Source organism: Chroicocephalus ridibundus, chromosome Z (genome assembly GCF_963924245.1).
Source record: "Chroicocephalus ridibundus chromosome Z, bChrRid1.1, whole genome shotgun sequence".
Classification (NCBI taxonomy): domain Eukaryota; kingdom Metazoa; phylum Chordata; class Aves; order Charadriiformes; family Laridae; genus Chroicocephalus; species Chroicocephalus ridibundus.
The window spans coordinates 31,689,488-31,713,579 of record NC_086316.1 but is presented as its reverse complement, the minus strand read 5'-3'; the positions used below and the strand labels follow the sequence as shown (position 1 = coordinate 31,713,579).

Sequence of the window (24,092 nt, the reverse complement as noted above, 5' to 3'; positions counted from 1 at the left end):
TTCTCAGGAGTCCTATTTACTCAAGAAAGCTTGTAAGAACCACTAACCTTTTTTTTTTTTTTTAATTAATTACCACAAAGTTAGAAATTAATTATTGCACACAAAAATAGCTAACTTAAAATGTGTAGTGAAATTGCTATAGCTTAAGGGACGTTAGATGGGTAATATAAACTCTGGTATGCAAAAAGCATTTTTTCCTCTGTTGGGATGTATTTTGAAAGAGTATTTTAATCCCATTAGCTTCCCTTCTCATAATGGGTATTTTTCATATTTGGATGCAGGAATGACAGTCTTTTGCCTATTCCCAACTCAGATTTTGCATTTTTTATTATTTATATTGACAACTTCTAAATGCTCTAGGCTTCCTGCAAAGTTGTGGCAGTTAACAATTAAGTAAACCTCTCAGATTTCAGTATTTCCCAGTATTACTGCACATAATGAACCGCAGTATGCTGCATATTCCAAAATAGGCTATGTTGAAAGAGGCTGGGAGGTACATGGGCTGGCTTTTAAATAGGGCAGCCATCATTATGGTTTTAGTATGGTTTTTAATAACTGTGACTAATTCACAATTACTTTGCTATGCATAACTGTTGTCTTCATCACTACCTAAAAGTAGACCATCAATATGAGCATCTCTAAATGCATTTACCTACTCAGCACAGTAAGTTTAAAACCATGTAATTTACAATGGTCAGTCACTTCAAACAAAAACCTAGCATCTATTAATTACCTAGATGTGGCAGGTGATCATAATTTCTCCTGAATTCTGTAGAGAATAATTACACACTAATGGTTTTCAGCATCTCGTCTTTTTTTCACAAAAAAACAATGCGTAGAAAGGATATGCCTGAGGCAGCTGGTTTACTCCCTATGTGTTTAAAATGACAGAATTTTGGAAATGCTTGGGCTTAACAAATAGTTATTGAGAACAGAAAATTGCTGGTTTGTAGGTCATTACTGAAATGGGGAAACTGCAAAAGATTATGTGCATTGCTGCTACAGTCCACTGAAATCTTTTTAAGTAAGGAAGATCGGGGAGGGTGAAACAAATTGAAGAGGCTAGAAGAAAAGACGGACTTAATAACAAAGACATTTCTTTCATTGCATCAGTTATAGGAAGGAACATGTAATTCATGGAACGTGTGTCTGAGATGTAATTGGGAAGACCGATCAAAAGATGTAATAGGCCACTTTGAGGTCTGACATAGTTTATGAGCAAGAAAGGCAGGTACTGAATGGGAAACGTTTGGAAAACAAAATTACCCACTTTAAAGTGAAGTTTCTGCTCTCTTGCATCTTCTTCTGATGGACTTGATAACAGGTTCTGCTGAGCATTCGGAAAAGTTTAATGTATGGCATCAGTATTTTGGGGGAGGATGCTTCCAAAACAGTTCGGGAATAATGAAACAATAGAGACATCATTGCATATTTTGCAAAGAATGTAGCGTATAATTTTAAGAAAGTTAATGAAAGTAAACACTGTGATTGCAATCTTCAATATGAGAGCAAGCTTAGTAGGGGGAAGGACTAGGAGCAAATACATTGGTTTTGCGTTGCAGCAGTTTTAAGTGCTGATGTCTTTTAGCGTAACATGTATGCTTGCAAGAAGAGTATTGTCATGCTGGGATGTCATTTGCTGCAAATGTGGGCCAGTATTCCATTCTAACACGAGTGAAAGGCATTGTTTCAGCTGCTGGTTCACCACCTGACACTTGAATAAGAGACGTTTCAGTGGAAATAGGAACGTGTATTTTCTGAGCCTTGCTGTTTAAAGGGAGGGCGGGGGAAGGTAATAATTTCCTATTGGACTGTGCATTCCAGCCTCACAGAGTTACTTGTAAGAACTGCATCACTTCCCATTACGATCATCCTCATTCCAGCAGCACTTGTGCATTCAACACATGGTTTCTGGTTATGATGTTATGAGGGTGGAGTGGTTGCATCTATTCACCTTTCATTTGTGTGTTGATGTGGCATTTATATTAAGTAGGAGTAATTTTTTTTTCTGATTTTTTTTTTCTTGTGTCACCAGTGCACCTATTCCATTCTTCCATCGCTGTGCTCCTGTGAACATTTCCTGCTATGCCAAGTTTGCAGAGGCCCTGATCACCTTTGTCAGTGACAGTAGTGTCTTACACAGGCTGATTAGTGGAGTTATGACCAGCAAAGAGATTATAATGGGACTTTGCTTGTTATCACTAGGTAATTGTTTTTCTCATTACTAGCTATTTCTTAGTACTGCATTAGGAGATTGTTAACACCCTCTAACCACAATATGAGCAAAAAAATGTATGATAGCAATGAGCCCTTAGAAAATGGTTCAGAATGCTTTTTTTAAATGTTATTTGACAGCTGAATAACTTATTCAGAAGCAATATACATACGTATTCCTGTTTTTTTTTCCTCCTCTTCCACAGATTATGAGATACAGAGGATGTGTGGCAGTTGATTAGCCCACATGAGTTTTGGTGTAGTTAACAGAGCGTCCCCATTATCCTCAAATTTATTATAATCTTCACCTTTCCCTTTTCTAATATTCACCTTCTGCTAACGCAACTCCAAATAAACCCTTTCCAAGTAAAAAGGGCTGGGTGAGAAGTGCACAATAGCACACTCCTCTAAAATGTAGGGGGTTTAGTTTGCTTCATTTAACATATTTGTGCAGGGATATGAGAAATTTCAGAGGGAAAGCAAGAGAGTTAGGTGCCCTTTTGTTGTATTGTGTGTTATCCTGTTCTTCCCCTTAGCCTAAAGTTAAAAACTTCAGGCCTTTGAAAAAGTTAGCCTTGTCTGAAGAGCTGGAAATTGCCAGCAGCATAGAGGTGCTGAACTGTTTCCACAGTTGTGAGATTCCTGTGGCCTATAGAGTGACACATTACACTAGGCTGAAGTGCTTTTTCAGTGAATTCTTGTGAATTAAGATAGAATGCTACTCACCCACGTAAATTACTTTAATAATGAATTTATTTTACTTTTTCCAAGTATAAAATCTGAAATCCTAAAATGGGAAGCTCCAGGTACTATGCATGTATATGAGCAGTGTGTAGTTTAGAAAGAAACACTGTGCAGTTATACAAGATAAAGAATTCCTTTGTCTTCAGTCTGCCTTTGTAATTTAAAAAAAAAGAAAAGGAGAATGTTAGATACCATAAAAAAAAAGCACAAAACACGAAGGACCATTGAGTATCTTCTCAGCTATAACTGGAAAGCTGTTTGTTCCTCAGTATTGACAGCTGCAGTATTTCATTGTAGTGGTAGAAAGACTGTTCTGAATCTGAAAGCTAGTGGCTAATTAGCAGTGCTACTTTTGGGTTAGAGTCAGAAATTAGTACAGAGTTTTACATAAAGTTAATTAAAAATATTTTTCATACCTCCAAAGTTAAACAGAATTTATTTATTTTTAAACAATGGGTAAGACTGTGTGATTCAGAAAGCCAAGTTCCAGTGGTTTTCCTGTAATTTGCTGTACACAAAGAAGTATATGTAAAAATACGTGCATGCGCTTACACACACTAAATCTTAGTTGGCTGAGATTGTAGAGGGTTTTTTAACACCCAGTTCCTGAATGGCAGTGGAACCATATGAACAAAGCTTCATAAAGAACTAATTTTGAATACTGAAAATAAAGTAGAAATTTTTTTTTACTTTTTACTGGCATGACATTTTGGAATACACAGGTGTCACATTATCTGCACTTGTTTGACAAGTGTATTTGAGTGCAAATTCTGCTCTGCTGTTCAGGAGGTGTGCTTTTGTTACCAGACTAGGACTACTATCATGTCTTGCTGTCTGTTTTGTCATTGTCTAAATGCATCTCTGTCTGTATGTATGCATTATGTCTTGTATTTAATGTACCATGTAAATGTATTTATGCTGTCTTTGTTTTAATCAACAGTATCAAAGCAGAAGGTGTAGAGGCGCCTAATTACCTTAACTATCTGTGCAGTGAATTTCTAAGCCTCAGAAAATAAATCTGTCTAAAATTTCTGTTAGAAGGCAGTTAGCTTAAGTGCTGTGGGAAAATTAGAAAGGCTATTTCTACTTGAAATAATTGCTCTACATATTTTATTTGTCTTCTTTTGCAGTGTTGTCCATGATTTTGATGGTTATAATCAGGTACATTTCAAGAGTACTTGTCTGGATTTTAACAATTCTTGTCATTCTGGGATCACTCGGTAAGTCTTGCTTGTCTCCCAGCTTCTGACTGTCCAGTTCTAATATTTGTGCTCCATGGCCTCAGGTCAGCTACATCCTGCACAGATCTTGGACCATGCATTTCCCTTCAGCTTTCCTTTGAGTCTCTTGCAAGACAATTGTCAAAAATGCCACCTTTGCAATTGCAGTCCTCTCACAGCGATTACGTTGCTCCTTAGAGATCTGATGCACTCCCTGGTTGGCTAGCCAGCTTCCTCTCAGCCTGTCTCACTAGACCCCACATAGGCAATATGGGATATTCCTCACAGCACTTGTAGCACAGCCCTAAACGTTTCCTGCTTTCTTAACCTGCTTTCCAAACATGTGAACAAGCATGCAGGAATCAAAGGGCAGCTATTGTTTATGCAGCCTCAGGGGACCCTTAGGGTGTAGATACATCCATACAACCCTGACAGGTTCATTGATGCCTTCAGTCCTCTGAGTAGCTCTGTAGGTTTATCTAAGATCTGTTCTTGAGGAGACGAGGCCAAGGTGCTTTTCTGGCATTTCTAATCAAATCCTTGTATTTCCATATGACTCAAAGTCCTGCATGACCTAGGTCGTGTATGAAATGCAACCAGCCATGCCATCTTGGGAATGGCCAAAGATTGTCTCATGCAAAATTATTTCGCTTGCATAAAGATAGCCTTGCTTTATCACATTAACTTTTATGTTTGTAAAAGTAAAGTTTTCTATTACTGATACTCGGGAGCAAAACCAAAATATATGGGCAGATGACTGTAGGGGAGGAAGAAGAACAGATAATTAAATTAGGAGGTACTAGCAATGCATGAGGTTCTTGCAATGCATGACTGCAAGGGATGGAAAAAAAAATCAGCAGTCCATCTACGTCTTTTCAGGATCACTTGTTTTTTCTGCTTACTGTTCACAAGATCTCTGACCACAGTAAAGGGAATTTGGTTTTTTTTTTTCATTTATATTCCCTTAAGAAACTGAGCAACTATGTTGAGTGGGAGAGTTGAATGACTTACTGCCATCTGTTATAATGCTCTAAAAAAGTCCTATCCATTACATGAACATGTCGTTTGTGAGACATACTGCTTATTCAGAATTCGTTGTTCAGGGTACACCAAAAGAGCATCCTCCATTTTAGACCTGAAAGTACCTTCAGCCAAGACTTGTGACTTGTGCAGATGATTCAGAAATAACAACAGAACAGAGAAGTATACTCAAAGGAGATACTCAAAACCCTCCCTGAGGGGCTGGAGTCTTGTATTTAAATGAAGTTCTACCTTGGAAAGGTAGATAGAGTATGAGAACAAAATTCTGGCCTTAAGGCTAGGGTTTTGTAACAGGCGTTAGAAGAAAGTACTTCAGAGTATATTGGTCTCCTGAGCCTTTCAATGATGTTTTTTCCAGTGCCCAAAAGACATTTTCTGATGCAGGGGTAGCTGTATGTCATTAGCCTGAGGTGCTGTTTTCAGTATCAGGGCTGTTCCTTCTTATGTTGGTTAGTCTTCCCAGAAATTGCAGGCTCCTTCTTTTGTTCCTCTTGTTATTTTGCATCGTAATCCAAAGGTCCCTGTCTGTTCCCCCTCCTAAATTCTTTCTCCCTAACATATTATACACACATATCTATCCATTCTACCATATAACTCTTTATTCTTTTTGTTACTGTATTGCCTGTCTAATGGGAGCTGTGATCTTTGTTGTTAGGGTTCCCCATGAACTAGTCCTCTCATGCACTTCACCCTAAAACACGAAGTCGAAGAGCTGCACAGCTCTTAAGTTGTCATAGTGGGGTGAGACTGTGAAAATCCACTTGAGAAGAGTACGCTTCTCTGTCCTCAGAAATTTCTGTTGGTTTAGCCATCAGTGCCTTTGAGCCTTCTGTACCAGACTAGACTTAAAAGAAGAAACTCTTTAGTTTCTTTGGTACTAGGTAGTACAGCTGCGTCACATAGGAGCATCTCTCAGCCTTTTTTTTTTTCTCTCTAAAACGTAGGTGGTACAGGAGTCCTGTGGTGGCTGTATGCTAAACAACGAATATCTGCCAGTGCTGTTGAGACTCAAATAGCCAAAGACAATCTTCAGGCTCTTCTGATCTATGCTATTTCAGCTACAGTCTTCACGGTATGTTTTGCTAATGATTGTATTATTTTCTTGTTCTATCTTCCTGGTTGTCTCAATTTTTTTATTCAGGTGAAAGTTCTATATTGCACACATTTTGGAAGAGTTTGTTTCTACTGCAAGTTCTGTTGCAGTGTTTTGGTTTTTTTTTTATTTTTACTTCTACGCGTTGTTCTGTAATACCTATTTTTCAGTCAGAAGAGAGTTCCTGACCCTGCAGCTACTTCCCTGTACTGTAAAATGTCCACAGGGACTTCCATGAATTGGTACAATATTGGACTCCCAATCCAGTTTCACTTACGAGATTTTTCTTAGGTTCCTGTTTCAGAGATACTTCATAATTTCAGTTTATTTGAAGGCCCTTAGACTATTTCTGCTTCCAAAATTGGTTGTTCCCCAAATTTTTCCATCTACAGAAGGATCATTGTGGAAAAAAAAATACTAAAAATTATTACTGAACCAATTTATCTTCTTCAGGCCTTGCTGTTTGTTTCAGTTACTGACTTTACTACTAAAAATTGACAATGTTTGACTAACTTAAATGCCAAGTTCACGACACCATGCCCAAGTGTAGATGTTAAATTGTATTCTTTGTTAAATCTGGCTGATTTCACTGGTTTGTGAAACATAATTGAGGATAGAATCTGGTCTAATTTCATAAGCCTGAGGCTGGTGATGATTCCAAATACATAATTATGATACTGGAATTCCACAAAAGTATAATTTGTAAAATAATTTGTTACTAGAAGCAGCTAATAGAGGTTTTTTCATTTTGATCTTGTGATCTTCTAAATAGAGCATGTGTTAATTTGCTGTGTTTGAATATCCTAGCTGTGCAAGACGATAGCTTGCTTATTTTTCCATTCTCTAAAATGCCATTTGGAAACTTCTTCCTCTAGGTTATCTTGTTCTTGATAATGTTAATTATGCGCAAACGAGTAGCTCTCACCATTGCCTTGTTCCATGTGGCCGGCAAGGTCTTCATTCACTTGCCGCTGCTAGTCTTCCAGCCATTTTGGACATTCTTTGTGCTTATCCTCTTCTGGACATACTGGATCACAGTCCTGCTTTTCCTTGGTACTACAGGTAAGCAGCTATCAGGCTTATTTTAAATAAATTCCGCTTCATTTTTATATGATTTCAGGCAGCATTGGTTAAAAAGCATGTGGGAACCTCTGCAGCAAAACCCCACGTGCTATGCTTCTGTTGTTGTCTGCTTCAGTGACTTCAAAACACTTGTTTCAAGCAAGTTGTTGTGCATTTGAGTCTGCATTCCCAGTATGTTATTTTGTGCCTTAGGCAGGCCTTTTGATTTGATGCAAGTTGGCATGTTGGAAACTACAAGACTCCATTAGTAAGGCTGCTATAGCAAATTTTCCAATAATTACCTCTAATTTTACATAAACAGGTCAAAACCAGCCAATCTTACAGCTAATCTCACAAACTGTTGTACAGCCAGCACTTGCACAGATGCAGACATAGTAATGAAAGGGCTGTTCCACACATCTACCGTCTCCCAAAATGTAAATATACTCAAAGTAGTGTTCAGTTGTTCATAACTTAGGTGTCCAATATTGCTTCAGCATTTTCCAGGATTATTAGGGGGATTTTTCTGCTGTTTATACATCAGATTCTGAGAGCAGCCAGCATGCTCTCGATTTCTGCCTGCTGTGAAGTGCGTAGAAGGAGAGCTTGCTTTGTGTTCAGGGTCTGACAAGCGCTTCTAGAATTAGTTGATCCTATAGGTTCAAATCTTAGTTACCTCAGCGGAGAATCCTAGCAACTGCTTTTTGAAATAGGAAATGTCTGTGTTATTTTGCAGTAAGTTGTAGACAATAGAGACAATCATTCATTATTAAAACCTTAGAATTTTGAAATTTATTGTTTTACTACTGATTGAAAAGTAGCAGTGTTTCAGATCACAGGGCTATTTCACAATAATACAAGATAAATATTTTTTATTTCATAGCCTGAATTCTTAGCAAGGGATGGAGGTAATAGAATTCACCTGTTCTAGTTCTCATCACTGTTGAATTTTTAGTGTGTGTGGCATGATGCGCTATGTGCAGAAAGCGTTCACCTCTGAAAGTGAGTTAAGTCTCAGTCGCATGCTTCACTGCGAGTTAAGACCACTGCACAGAGACTGGATTTGTATCAGAATTTAGACTGATGTTTTATTTTTCTGACAGAACTCTTTCATTGGCCTTGATTCTGCAAAGACTAATTTATGCTTTTAACTTTATATGCACTCACTATCTTAACTGATATCGGATAAACAAAATCTTTGTGCAAAGAGGGGCAGATCTTTTCAATAAAAGTCTACGTTATCTGTGTATGAGAAGAAGCCTACGCTTATGAAGAGCTTGTTCACTAAAACCAAAATTATTTCAATAGTTCAATTTATTCACAAGAAAATACTGATTTTTTTTTTATGTAAGCATAAAAGTGTAGCTGAGAAGCTGCTATCAATGCTAAGTCTGAAGGGTGGTTTTCAAGGTAAGTATTTTATACACGTGATGTCATTTTCAGTATTTTTCTGAATCTCATCAGACGTTCACCTAACTGTTGTATAAGATGAACCATCTCCATGTGGGTTGACACACTGGAAAAGAGGTTATCCTAGGGGGGTTCTGACATGTACTGTCAGTCTCAACCCGTGATACTGCTGTTCAGATGAGACACAGAGTCAATGGATTTCTGAATGTATGAAATCATGGTTAGAAACTCTAAAGCTCTTCCTTATGTCTGTAAATAACTTTAAAACGACAAATAACTGTAAAACGACAAAAACTGACAAGTACATGTACAAAGGCTTACCATAAGGAAGAAAAAAGTGGTTTTTAATGTTGACATCCAGATGTAAGGAGCTATGAAGTTTAATATTGATGCTGATTCTACGAATAATACCAACAGAGCAGCAGGCTGAAATTAAGAATGACTGAGTCAGGCTTCTAATTATGTTTAATTATCAGAATTTTTGCTACTTGCTGGTGGTTAGTTTGGGAAATTTTCAGCATGTGGCTATAAAATAAAAGAAGTGTTGCAGGATTTTGAGTGCACTCAGAATATTTCTTTAGTGCTTTTTTCAAATGCCGTTGTACTGATTGTCTCAAAAGCTGTATCTTCCTTATGAACAATCTTCCTAAACAGGACATGCAGTAGTGTTAGTAGAAGCTAGAGGAGTTCTGCTGTAGACTGTGTGCTTCCATCTTTCTGACTTGATTTAAGCACCATTTCCTTTTTTACCTTCATTTATTTCTAGGTAGTCCTGTCCCGAATGAAGAAGGATTTGTTGAATTTCGGATGGCAGGCCCCTTGAAATACATGTGGTGGTACCACGTAGTGGGACTGATCTGGATCAGCGAGTTTATCCTAGCCTGTCAGCAGATGACGGTAGCAGGGGCTGTTGTGACATACTATTTTACAAGGTAAGGACAGCTTTAACAGCTCTGCTTTGAGCAGCCTAGAAATGGAATTAACAGAAGTAATAAGGGACACAGCTTTTGAGGAGAATACTTGCTTCCGTCCTAAAAGTTGGAGAGCAGTTGAATTGTATTGACTCTTTAAATCACGTCAAGTCCTAAAATAATCTGTTTTGCTGATTGTAGGTGGTATTCTTGATATTTTGGACTTGAAGTCTTGTTTGCCTTGTAACCTGTGTGCATTGTACAGATGCGGATGACTGTTTATAAAGCAGAGTGCACCTGGAAGATCATCTATAATGCTAATAATTAATGCTGATAAGCTCGGTAGAGATAAAAAAATATTGAAAGCATTTGATTATTATTTTAACTACAAATCAGTCCCATTCAATTTACTAACAGTGCTTCATTAATCTTTCTTACACACGATTACTTAAGATGTTATTAGAGTCATCCTTTGCACACAGATCCTGAACAAATCATGTTCAAATACAAGGTGATATGTGTGCGTTAAGGTTCCATATTTAATTTGTGTACTAAGTTGTGGCATGCTTTATGCTGGCTGTTCCGCGTGTATCTGCTAGCTATTCAAGAAGGCAATACTAATTATTAAGCAATGGTTTTACCAACCTTCAAGCACAAGAATTTAGGACCCAGGTTTTTAATTAAAAAAATGGTATCAGGTGCTTTGTTAGTATTTCATGAGAATAAATGGTACTTCAGTGGTCTGAAGCATTACATTTTTGGTATGTAGAACGGAACTATGGCAGTATTTTTGATAAGGAGAAGAAGCAAGTACACTAATACCTGTTTTATAAAAGTATAGTTTAATGAAGCTTCTCTACATGTCGTCCTAGATCTAGTAGTTCATAATAAATTTTTTCACACACCCCACCCCACCCCTCCATACCCCCCCCCAAAAAAAAACCCCAAACCAACAAACCCCAAACCCACCACATCATTGTTCAAGAACTAGATGAGTAATTTTACTTCAGATATTCTCAAAGTCTATTCCAAACAATATAAATACAACTCCTTTGGGTAAAGAGCAGAATGAGTAGAGGACGTCGACAAGATACTTAGCAATGTTGGTTTACTTAGGAAAGGAAAACCAAGATGTTGGAGTGATGCTATCCCCAAGAAGTATCCTAAATACACATGTAGTTCAGCCATTGGGTTTTAGTATGTGATTTTAGCCTTTCATGTGAGGGCTATTCTATATAAAAATTTCGAATGATATCCAGAAGCCGCACTCTGTTCCTGCCATGTGCTTTTAAGAGTCTGTTTTTTTTAAAAATCAGTTTTTAAATAATGCATGCAGAAATTTTTCAAGTGCATGATTCAGATCACAAATGTTTAATTGGTTTGTCTTTTTAATTGAGACTGTTATCTGAATTATATTGGACTCCTTATCTGCCCTAGTCTTTAAAGCAATATCAAAGGCAGGGAATTAATTTACTATGCTGACAGAAATTCTGTTACTTTATTAATGATGAAGTCCTCCAATATACCAGCGAAATACATCTGTGAAGTTATTACAAGATGTTACAGGGATGTAATCTTGTGAATAATTAAACTAGGTTGAGTAACGAACTAGGAAAACACGGAGGAGAGAGGGTATCTTTGCATGTAAATAGATCACTTAGCAATGTGTATGCTTCATCTGTAACTTGATGTATTTTCTATCACCTGAGGGTGAATGATTTTTCTTTTAACTGTACCCCAGTTAGTAAGTATCTATGTCTCCCTACTGTTCTTCTTTTCTGCATTTTAAGGTACAATTCTAGTCTGAAAAGCGACTTAGTAAGAAAGGAAAGTGAATTAATTTGGACTTACCCATTATTTTGCATATTAGCAGCTTTCCAAAGCAAATGAGGTGAAACTATCTATGGAGAAATGTTTTATATATATTCACTCTTCATTCACCTTAGCCAGCTGGATTCCTTTCAACTTGGGCGATAACAGACCTCAAGGTGTTCTGCATTACAGCCTCTGCCCTCTGTTGCATTTACCTCAAAAGGAGGAAGTTATTGGGTTGCCTGGGTGTAAGGCTCAGGCCTTTTATGTGGTTGTGCCCAAAATGGAATAGAATTTGGCTTCCCCCACCTGAGCTCTAAAGGTTAATCGTAAGAAAATACAGGGTAAACCTATCTTAATCATTGACATCTCAGGATTAAGTTACACAGATGTTAGTTTCATGGAATGAAGACTCTACTTTTTTATCCTTTTGAATGCAAGTCACATGAAAATAACTTCCTCCCAAGCTGAGGAGATATTTTATGTTTGGAATGTTAGCACTTGTTCCTTTAATATGCTTAGTATTATAACTCTAATAAAGAAGAAGAGCCATTCTTTAAATGTTGAATAAAGCTATTCCTTGAGAGAGAAATAGAAATGGCTTCATTGGTAGGAAATGGAAATAAAAACTTTGAGGGAATTGCTTCAAAACTGTGAAATTGAGTATTCATCTCATAGTTTAAAAATATTCTAGCTATGTTGCAATAAAATAGCTTGTTTTAAGGCTTAATATTGGGTTCCTTGAGGATATAATAGCTAAATCAGAAATGCAAAACATCTGAGAAAAGAATTTACCGAATAAATAATGATAGTGATATCCTCTCCAAAGTGTCCACAAAGACCTCCACAAAAGATGGGAAAGCAAGTTTATCACAGTCCAACTGAAAAAATGTTAGCTTTGTTTGTCGCGTCTTTTGGAAGGTTTTGAATTGCACACCATCAAATCTAGTTTTGTAGAAACTTCCAGTTGGTGATAGCAGTAATGCAGCCAACTGCTGGTGAGACTGCCCTTAAGACATACTGATTCCTTATCCTTTTCCTGTTACAGCGTTAGAGCCAAAACTGTGACTTGCACAGACTGTCAGTGTGGAGTGAAAAACACACCCTGAAAGCTAGTATAAGGATAATACGTTCCTTTTGCACATTAGTTCATTAAGAATTTGTAGTACTTCTAGATGATACTAAATACATATTGATCATTCTACTTTATTATTTTTTTCTTTTCAACAGGGAGAAAAGGAATCTGCCATTTACTCCTATTCTGGCATCTGTTAATCGCCTTGTTTGTTACCACCTAGGAACAGTGGCAAAGGGGTCTTTCATTATCACACTAGTGAAGATACCACGAATGATTCTTATGTATATTCATACACAACTCAAAGGAAAAGTAAGAGAAATAGATTCCATTCTCTTACCGAAACCCAATGCCTGATGTGTTTACAGCTAATTTAATTTAATCTGTGTGGGGGCTAGAAGCCTTGTTTTGGAATATTTAGTCTTTAAAGGACCATGGGACTGAGAGGGACTGCTTAAGTTACCAAGCTAAGTATCAGCTACTGAAATACAAAGGAATATTGTTTTCTTAAATCCGTTGGTTTTAATCTTTACCTTTGTTTTCCTACATTCTGTGCTTTCCTAGGAAAATGCTTGTGCTCGCTGTATGCTCAAAGCCTGCATCTGCTGCCTTTGGTGTCTAGAAAAGTGCCTGACCTACTTAAATCAGGTAAGATTTTTCAATATTCAAGTTTTATGTAAGGGCTGATAATATATGTGGTTCCCAGAATGCACTCTGAGGCTGACGCATAAGGTATCATACTTTGGAACTGAACTTCAATGAAGGTACTTCGGTCTTTTCTCCATTACTGAAATTACACTACAAATCACTACATTAGTCTTTGTTTACCTTGTAAAGGTGAAAAATAGCTGGTGTTCATCTTTCTGAACATGGTATCTCAACTTTATGAGAATGTGGTTGTTGGAGGTGTTCCTCTGTATGTCCACTCTATCAAACTACATCTGAGTTTCAAAATATGTTTGTTGCAAAAAGATGAAGCTCTTCTAAGTGTAATATTTAAGGTTCACACAATTGAAAAAACTGTACATAACATCAAATTGTCATCATCATCTACAAAGTGGAAAAAGAGTTGTAAGTTGCGACACACTGGCTGGTCAGACCTGTTTGTAAAAGAGATTTTATTGGCCCATGGTTCCATCTCTGTTAAGTACCTCTCTACGTATCTCTCTAGTATCCCTTTCACTGTTGTTCATGTTTTCGCTTGTGAAAATACAGAAACAAAAGCAGAAGGCAGGATTTAAAAAAACCCACCAGTATAATCCTTGAAAATTATCATGGCTCACTTTAAATGCAGTCTAGTGATGTATCTAGAAATTATCATGGTGGACTTGTATGACTCTCAAACTCCGTTGTATTTCCAGAATATTTTATCTAACTACTTAATTGCTGTAGTTATGCCGCTGCTCACCTCCTCCTGCAGAGAAATTGCAAATTCTGTTTAATTAGTTTTTTGGAATAAACTTGTTAGTGCATAAACGATGAGCAAGGGAGGAGAAGAATAGTGATTCTCTACCTCATATAGTCTTTTGTCAGCTGGTGCACACTGCTTGATTCAACAACTCTCAAGGGAATCTTTGTTCCTTAACATCATATGACTTCTGTGACTTATTCAGAACCCGCATCTTCTCCCTGTTCTTCCCCCCCTTCATCTGAATATCTAATCATTCCATGAGTAAATTTTCAACCTCCTTTTCCCAGAACGCATATACAGCCACAGCTATCAACAGCACCAACTTCTGCACCTCAGCAAAGGATGCCTTTGTTATTCTAGTGGAAAACGCTTTGCGAGTGGCTGCCATAAACACAGTTGGGGATTTTATGCTGTTTCTAGGAAAGGTATGTCTGCTGTATACAGTTGTTACTGACCTATGTAGTAACAAGCTTTTGCTAGCAATGGCTTGCACCCCAGATACAAAATGCCTTCGAATTCCTGTTTCTTATAATGCAGTTTATTACATCTAGCTACATCTAGGGACTGTCCAGGATAGCAAAGACAAACAGATGACGCACTTAAGTAAAAATGATCAGAAAGGAGTAGCTGAAGATAAGGACACCTATTGCATGAATTTATTTTTAGGGAGTAAAGAGAAAAGTGATTATTAGAAGTTCTGGCTTTTTGATTGTTTTTGTGGTTAAAACCTAGAATTTTAGGGAAAGGAAGCATTTGCTCTAGATTATTTTTAATAAGGGCTCTCCAGGTTTCTGTTGAAAATTGGCACATTATTGCTCACCATTTATGACAAAATTGTACTGGAAGGTAGTATAGGAGCCTGCTATGAGGAACTGACAGCTTATTACATTCCTGTACTTTTATTAAGTCAGAGTACAGCGGGCTGGACTTTCAGTCTAGTAAATTAAGTCAATAAGATGTAAGAAGAAATAAACACATAATGAAGATATAGGTGCTTGGGAGACTATGAAATTACATAATGGGCTTTATGGAGGTGTCTGAAAGGTGTTAGGAAACATTTCCCTAAAAAGATGTTTTTCAAATTATTAGAGAAATGCACAGGTGACAGAAATGTTGAAATGAACAGTGCAGCGTATAAAAAAAATATTATCAGCTGAAACACTGCTGGGCTGCCATCCTGTCTCCTCTATCAGTGCAACCTGGTATTTTCATAATAGTGTAAAGCTGACCTATTTTACAATTTCATGTTTAGCCACAGTTCCTAATAATAGATTCGGAAATGTTTAAAATGTTGAGTGGCCACAAAAATTATTTTAGTCCGCTTGTTATTCCCAAAGACCAAACTGGTACCCAGTGAAACATCTTTAGGGCCTCACGCATAGTGTAGTTCTGTGGACAGTGTTACAGGAAACGCCTTACATGAATACTCATCTACTTTTCCTGTATGGAGATGGGACAGAGATAAGACAAGCTTTGAAGTTGTTTCCGCCAGCAAAATGAAAAGCGTACCATCCCCTCAAGACCTGCCTTCCCTCCTCCCTTTCCTTATGTCATTTACACTCAGGGATGTGGGGAATCCAGGAGTTAAAGATGTGATTACCACTAGCATCTGTAGCTCCTAGTTCTAGCCCTGGCAGAGCAAGGAGCACATAGGTTAAAAAATGAAACAAAACAAAAAAATTAAAAGGCTTCTGCCCTGAGAGTTGTCTTCTGTTTTCTCCCTCAGGTTCTGATTGTCTGCAGTACAGGTTTGGCCGGGATTATGTTGCTGAATTACCAACGAGATTACACCATCTGGGTGCTGCCACTCATCATTGTCTGCCTCTTTGCATTCCTGGTTGCTCACTGCTTCCTTTCCATTTATGAAATGGTTGTTGATGTCCTTTTCTTATGTTTTGCCATCGATACAAAATACAATGATGGGAGCCCTGGGAAGGAATTCTACATGGATAAAGTTCTCATGGTAAGTTTCCCCTTGGTCTCTAAGGCTAAGGATATGGTTTCATAAGATGGGTATTTTGAGAGTGGAGTTAACTCACTAGCTGAGCTTAATACTGTAATTTTTTTTACCTGCGTTACCTTACTGTCTTGTTCGTGGCTTGATCAGCAAACAGTGTGATCTGATGAGCATCAGATAAGTAATGCTTCTTCCCTCCCTTGAGGCAGGGAATTGGTATTGGCTTCTGTATGCTGGCTGTGAGGTGACCAGTTGTCTTGCAGAATCATACCTTTGGATTTCGTTTCTTGTAAATGATACTCTTGCAGGGTGGAAAGAAGCAAAACAAGGGGTAAAAGCTTGGTTTTTGTACTTTCTTAAGAAGGACCTCTCCTGGGCCATGGAAGAGAAAAAATATCGGAGTATTTTACCCCACACGTAGAAAAACTCCAGTGTGGTCCCTCTCTTCCTTCAGATAGACAGGAACCAGAATTTGCTTCTCAGCCTGTCATGCACAGAAACAACAGAAATTACGTTCTGTCCTGGAGTCTAGATCAAGGCCCTTTACATAGTTCAGTTCTTATTTGTCCCATCTCATTCCCTGTTCACTCTAGCTAGAGACCAAGATGTAAAAATTCTGCTCCTCAAGCCATTCAGTTTGTTGTTGAGTAGGTAATTTTCTTGATAATGTTTTTAAGTGTAGGAGATGTCCCTGTAAAATGTACCCCCACGGCTGGCTAGGGGAAGACTCTCATAATTTCTTAGCATAATTTTTTTTCCTGATTACTTGTTGGAAAAACATGTCAAGATTTTAATGCTAAATTCTTCGTAAAATACTACGGAATCTAGAGTATATAATAAATAAAACAGTAGCTGATGAGTTGCTTTTTAGGACAGAATAAGAGTAAAATGCAGCATGCTGTCTCAGAAGACAGCAGAGATGAATCATAAAAGCGTTGTGGTTTCTTCAGTGAACAGTCAATATCAGAAAACACTAGCAGCTAAAGTTTACTGAAATTTACTACAGGATGTTTGCCTTCAAGAGAAACAATTACATAAAATTGAATTAGCACCTTTGCTAATCTTTGTGAGTAGGTGATTCTGATCCAGTGGAAAATTTAAGAATTTGAATTGAGAGAATTTAGGGAAATCAACAAGACCTCGCAAGTAATTATCTCCAAGTGCCTCTGTTGGATGGAGTTCTAACGTTACACACAGTACACGGGATAGGAGTTAACAACTAGGATCTCTGGGGTTTTTTTGACAGCCATCCTCCTACCTTCCTTCCCTGTAAAGGAGAGCATTGTGTGGTAAATGTGAAAGTTGTAACAACACACAAGGCAAATACCTGTCTGACTTCCAGAATTAAATGAGGGAGATCCAAATGAGGCTATTTGGCAGGCTTTTTTGGTGCTTTGTGGATGAGTCTGACCCAGACCAGTGGGAGGAGCAAGTTGTGTTGACATTTTGAGCAGTTACATCTTAAAGCTTTGTATTGAAATTCATTGTTTGGGGTCTACTCTAAGAAAGCACTTTTCACTTTGTTACTGTTTTTTAGGAATTTGTCGAGAATAGTAGGAAATCTATGAAAGAAGCTGGCCGGGGAGGTGGAGCTGAGGGCAGAGAGCTAAAACCAATGGTAGGTGCAGATGAGGAGGTGGCGATCCTCCAAGAGTTTCACTTTTACTTCTTCTCCCTCTTTGTCTTTACTGACTGCACTTCTTCAGGAGAAGTTTTTGTTCTCTGTATCACTCAAGATGTTCTGCTTTTTCTGTTTGTGAGCTTGCCTATCACCTGGATGGCAGAGTTTTTGTCACAGCTGAGACCATCTCCTGTAAAAGTAAGATGAAAGGAACTGTGTCATATGAAAAAAATGCAGTATCGTTTCATTAGGATGAGTATGCATGCCATGTGATATACACAGACAGCCCCAGCTGCTGAGTACTCCCAAAGTAAGATGACATTGGAATTCATTGGGCTATTCTGACTTAAATTCTCTTTTCAGTCCTGAACTGGACAATTTTTGTTCATCTTACATTCACGGTAAAAGCCTGAAGAACACTACTGAGCGCATCCATTGTTGCAAAGTAGGACCAGGCATTTAAAGCTCTCAACAAATTATTTTATATAGTGCCAAAGAATTGAATACAGTGATTCCTTTCAACCTGCTCAAATGACATTTCTCCCAGTTGTTTGTTTTTATTGCCAACTACTTATGTTGCTTGTCTCTTGTGTGCTCTTTCCATCTCACACTGTCAGATATACAGACAGTGAACAATGCATCATTTATGCTTCTGCAGCCTGTTTTACTTATGGTGTGCCAGTTAGGAAGGCATTGCATGTCTGAGTAGCCTGGAATAAGGAACAGCTATACATGGTACAGATAACAGATAGGAGGATGAGTTTGGAAGGTGGAGAACTGAGAGCGTATGATGGAGACCCAGGCTGGGCAAGGTATGACTTGTCATCGTGCAATATGACTTTGTGAAATACATATTTTTGCATTTTTGAAAGTTCTTAAGAGTATCTGGGGCCTGACGCAGTTCCTTACCATGAGGACAATTTTTTAACCTAATGGAACCTAAATGAGTGTATGCTAACAGTAGAATTTTTTTTTTATTTAATGATGTATGTGAAGCCATGTTGCATGAGCACTTTTTGACCTAGCTGGAATGGGTTCGTGCTGTAGAATGGATAGATGTGTAGCTTGAGTGTTTTGCTATTTCATTATAGCATACTGGTTTCTAGATTTGCTTATGCCTAAATGCTTCTATGTTTACACATCTAAAAAACTAATTCTATGCTCATTTACTGTTTTCTTCTGGGAGTAATTCTAGCTGTTCAAATAGACACTACTGTTGGGGTTTTCAGAGTGGTCTAAACACTGTAAATGTAAAGCTGTGCTTAAAATGATTGAGAATTGGGTTTGCAAACCCTATAGTCACACGCACAAGAAATCTCAGTCCAAAAATGCATTATGTTACTTTCTAATTCGAACAACTGTTTTACGTTAAGTGGTTTTCCACTTATGCTCTCATCAGTGCTAGCACAGACCGCTACTCAGGCTTTTGTACTTGACTGCCTGCAGCTTGGATGTTAAAACCTTTATTCATTCCCCCTCGTAAAAGGGCAAACCAAGTACTTGCAAGTCAAGGGTGGTCTTGTTCTTTTAGCAACTGGACTCTAGGCACTTGAGCCTAGAACTGTCTGAAAGTCCTCCTAGGACTGCTGCAGAAGATGCTGAGCACCTGGGGCTCAGCCTGAGTGTCACCTGCTGAATTACTCCCAGTTCTGCTGCTCATGTGATAGTCTTGTTTGGAACTGACTGGGCCTTGTTTTCTCAAGTGGTCTTTTGTTTTGGGGCGTTCAGCTCCAGTTGAATAGGTTCTGAAATATTAGGGTCTCACTTCTTGACAAGGACAGGACACAGCAGTTCCTTCTGTGAAATTTCTGGTATCTTCCCCCAAAACGTTCATAAAGGCTTCAGTTACATCTGGAATAGGATCATTCATAAGTCTATTCTGTACTAGTGGCACCTGTAGTCCCAAAATTGGGTATTTGAAAATTAAATTAATTTTGCTTTATTTTTTCCTTCTTTTTTAAAAAATAGAGACTTTACTGTTTTGTTTCAGTTGCCTTGAAATGTGGATATTTCTTAGACATGACAATTGGTTCTAAAAGTGAAATGCCCTAAGTGCCGTTGTAATTTAAATAGGTATTAATAGCAGAGATGAGGAAACATTTAGGACCACCTGTTCTTGTATCAAAGCACAAGAAGAAAGCCCAACACCTTTTCACACTTCTTTCTTTATGGTTTCCAGCGACCCCTTTGACTCAGTTTCTCCTTGTCTTTTGGCATTTGTCTAAGACTGTGCTGTATGACTTTGTTTTCTAGGCCTCTGGAGCAAGTTCATCTTGAAACTAGCCAGCCATATTGGAACCCATTGACATTCCAAAACAGTATATATATACATATATACATACATATATATATATATATAAATAAACAGCCAAAATCAGAGAAAAGGAACAGGGATTTAATACTTTTTTTAACAATTATTTTTGTGAAACATGTACTCTTTTCATACGGGTGGCTTTTACAAGCAGCTTTATCATTGTTCCATTTTTTAAATTATTCATTGTGGTCATGGAAAAGTTGATTCTTATCTGCTTGATATTTTAAATCTGGAGGAGGTATCATTGTAAAGATAATCTGAAATGATGACTGGGTTTAGAGACAGATTTCCCATGACACTGCTAGTCTGCTGAGAGTTTTACTTGCTTAGTGTGTTTAAATTTGCATTAAATTCAGGACAGTTACATGTGAGGAAAACCTTCAAATCAAGAAAAGTTTCAAATTTAGTTTTTCAAATTTAGTTTTTCAAAAGGTGGTTTCAGTGAGAGTTCATTCAGTTTGAATGGGTTTATAAGCAGCCATTTTACTTTACAGCCCTGGTGGGGCACCGTTTTGTTTATCAGTATCAGATATCACAATAACCAACTCCTCAGGTATTCAGGTGTGTGGGAGCCCTTGCATCTCCTATTAAACAGAAACTAGAAAATGGGGACAAATAATTTTTATATGCAATTAACTTCCTGTTTTACCCCTCTTACCCATTGCCCACAATCCTCCCCTTGAGTTCAGCAGCCTCCTTCACACTTCAGCAGTGCTTCTTTGAAGGCTCCATGTGAACAATTGAAATAACAGATTGTTAAAGCTCAGTCTTAGCCATACTCATGATTAATTCATGACTAGATGTAACGATGCTGAGGGTGGGAAGAGAAATGAACTGTACTGGCGTACAAAAAAAAGTACTGTATGCTTAATTTTATTTAATGCTGGAGAGCTTTGGGAGGTGGAAGGGACCATTCCTTGCTTGTTGTTTCATCCATATTTGTATGTACTGTAGCGGGTGGCTAAAACAGGAAAGGGCAGAGAAACATTTCTTTGGAAGTGTAACTGCCAGGATAGTTATCTAAAGTTATCAAATAACAACAAGAAACGTGCGTTTTTATTGTTAGATATTTACATTTCTTTTCAGTCTGGAGGTTCACCAGATATGAATACTAATACTCAATTCTTCAGTATATTGTAATCGTAAATGCTTAAAAGTGTATTTGCTAAGAATTCATGATATGTCTATGCTATAAACTCCTTTTGTTACAATTTTTTTAAGAAAACTATTTTTGTTAATGTAAAGTTAATATTTCAGAGCAGAATTTTTAAACTTATTGCACTAAATACAAGCTCTGTACAAATAAGTAATGCCTCAATTGTTCGATCACTCCATTCAAGAAAATCTTTTGAAAGAGAAAAGTCCTTCTATAGAAGCTTTGCGATCGAGCGGAGAGGTATGTCTAGGTAAAGACATGCACAACTCGTGTTATCAAGGTTTAATAAGTAAGCAGTTCTCTGTGCTTCCTTTCAGAGGATCGGGCTTTTAAATTGCTGACAAAAGTCTTATAAATAAATAAATAAATAAAGTAGTATCATGTAGCTAACCAGTGCCCTTACCTTTTGGCAATAGTGAAATACTTCACTTTTGCTTCTAGAAGTAATTTGATAACTTGAATTTGTTTAGTTTTCTTTCGAAAGCAAATTAAAAGGATTTACTCTTTTCATACCACAGAACCCAAACTGTATGAAACGTGTGAAAGTAAAAATACATTTAGAAATTATAGCTGCTGGGGAGGCAGGGAGACAGGACTACCCAATCCTGCAAGCACTTAGACGCTCATTTAAGGGAACCATATCAGTAGCTCCACTGACATCAGGGGGGCTCTCTATGGAAGCTGTAAGTTACACATTGGTGTAAGTGCTAACTGCACTAGAGCTTCAACCTAGGGATCCCAACTGGAGCGCTGGCGAGGCCTCCTAGTGCAAGTTAGACTATCTAGAAGAACTACTGGGGCAGCCTTGCGTTTGTGGAGAGGAGGCATTCCTGATGTACCAGTGGCTAAGACAGCAGTAGCGCTGAACACCAATATTTGTGTAGATCAGTGGGGTTTAGCAACAGAAATGTAAAAACTGGCTCAGATGAATGCTAGAAACTGGGTTCCAAGGCTGAGAGACTTACCACGTACACAGTTGCTTCCAGAGAAATTAATTTCCATCTTGTCTGGAAATTACTGAAGGTGCTTTGATTGAAGACGTGGATTCTCCACACTTTGACAACAAATTTCTGCCATGACCAGTTCCACAAGTTTGTGTTCTCTGCTCACTGGAAGTCCTGGGTGGGGGCTTTTCTCTGCAATTGCAACTAGGACTGCAGTTGGAAACAAATTTTGTATTTTTGTATGACTTGACTGTGCACCATTTTTATAGCAGTTTATCCTGTTTTAAAAAGAAATTTGTTTTATTTACATGGTGTTTAAAAGATACAGGCAACACTTTTCTATGGGTAGCTGTAATGTTTAAGTGACAAATCTATATCATTATAAAGTTCTTAATAAAATTGTGTGCACCATTCTTGAGTGTATATCTGGCATGCAAAGCTTTTTCAGTCATGCCAAAGAGGCATTCCATCCACCTGCAGGCTTTCCAGTGGCCATTTTGAATGTCCTTTGAAGTTCATTTGCAATCAGACTACAAGCTGCCCTCTTCCAGCCCTGTCTTGTGCAAGGAGATAAGCAGAAGACTAACATCTGAAGAGACGAACTTTTCAGGACAAATTTAGGCTCTGCTTTTCTTCCCTAGTGGGGATAGTAGAGTAAGAGAACACTTGACATGTAAATCCCCAGTTGGTAGTAGGGGTGCTGGGGTCTGCCAGTTGTGATGGATTAATTTTTTTTTTATTTTTTGCCAGATGGTTATTAAAGCTAGTATATGGACTGCTTTGTGGGAAGCAGTCTAGACTAACTAGAGTGATGCTGCACTGGGAATAACACTGCAGGAGGAGCAGGTGAGACAGCTGGGATAGAGAAATCATCCTCATGGAAAGTCCACTGAACCAAGCAGTGCTCCTGAGGAGTGGAGATTCAGGTTGGACACATGGGGTTTAAAAACCAAGCCAGTGGGATTACTGGTTCCCAGCATTTGGTTTCTGCAGACGGTCTGCATCATAGCCTTTGATCAGCTAGGTTTCAAAGGAAAAAAAAGCATGCTATACTTCAGATTGTTTAAATTTTTTCCACATCATTTTACTCTCTGTTCTGTTTGGAAGCTGAGCAGCAGTGCGTTGTCTTTTTGGCTTCTTCCAGCCCTAGGGAATTTTTTTGGTTCTTTTAGCTCTCATTTTTGTATTGCTCTTTCAGCAAAGGAGTGCCAAGTGGCAGAGTGTTAGCTCCCCTTTGTCCCACCGATCTTAGCACACGCCTTCTCACTTTCCCGAGGCAATGATTCAGGATATCACCTGGACTGAATGGGAGGGTGAGTAGGTGCTGAGCTGAAGTTCTGAGGTGGGTTTTTTCGTGTGATACCACTCCATCACTGTGCTTGCTGTGGTTAGGAGTGTAGCCCATCATTTCTACAGTTTCAGTGCTGCTCCACAGCTAGAGTAAATATGTGGTATGGCAAGTTTAGAATTGCATCTTCAGCCTTCCAGTAGCTTGTGTTCACACTGCCAGCCGCCAAAACCAGGACTGGGTTTTACCTGTGGCCTTAGCTTGGCACGGTAACCCAAGGACTTTCTGCATTAGGAAAGCATGTCCTGGAAGGGAGAACTTAAGTGCAAGACCCAGTTTGAAGTTGTGGTCAGGATTGACCCTGGCTAGCAGGTAAGCCCCTACTCTGTTGCTTGCTCACTTTCCCCAGCAGCGGGATGGGAGAAAGCATTTGAAAGGCAAAGGCAAGAAAACTCATGTGTCAAGATGAAGACGCATTAGTTCGTTAAGTAAAGGGGGGAAAAAAAAAAAAAAAAGGAAAAGAAACCCAAGTGATGCAAAGGCAATCACTCACCACCTCCCACCAGCAGGCCAATGCCCAGCCAGTCTCTGCACAGTGGCTGCTTTGGAAAACTTCAACTTCCTTCCTCCCCCCCGCCTTCCAATTTTATTGCGAAGCATGATGTTATATGGTATGAAATATTTCTTCAGTCTGTTCAGGTCAGCTGTCCTGGCTGTGTGCCCTCCCACCCTCTTGCCCAACCCCCGCCTACGCTGCTGGGGTGGCAGAGTGAGAAGCAGAGAAGGCCTTGACCCTGTACAAGCACTGCTCAGCAACAG

The 24,092-nt window shown here is 38.4% G+C and overlaps 1 protein-coding gene across 3 annotated transcripts in view; it reads left to right on the top strand.

The window, feature by feature from the left end:
• SLC44A1 (solute carrier family 44 member 1) overlaps positions 1 to 23,788 on the top strand; it is a 68,565-nt gene extending 44,777 nt beyond the window's left edge. The window contains exons 6-16 of one of the 3 annotated variants that reach the window (XM_063319938.1): positions 2,036 to 2,205; positions 4,089 to 4,178; positions 6,164 to 6,291; positions 7,188 to 7,374; positions 9,551 to 9,716; positions 12,738 to 12,894; positions 13,147 to 13,230; positions 14,281 to 14,418; positions 15,720 to 15,956; positions 17,488 to 17,568; positions 22,736 to 23,788. In XM_063319938.1, coding sequence (XP_063176008.1) covers positions 2,036 to 2,205; positions 4,089 to 4,178; positions 6,164 to 6,291; positions 7,188 to 7,374; positions 9,551 to 9,716; positions 12,738 to 12,894; positions 13,147 to 13,230; positions 14,281 to 14,418; positions 15,720 to 15,956; positions 17,488 to 17,568; positions 22,736 to 22,783 — 1,486 coding nt within the window. In that variant the 3' untranslated portion in view covers positions 22,784 to 23,788. The other 2 variants (XM_063319939.1, XM_063319937.1) reach the window with 2 other exon arrangements.
• Positions 23,789 to 24,092: the final 304 nt, after the last annotated feature.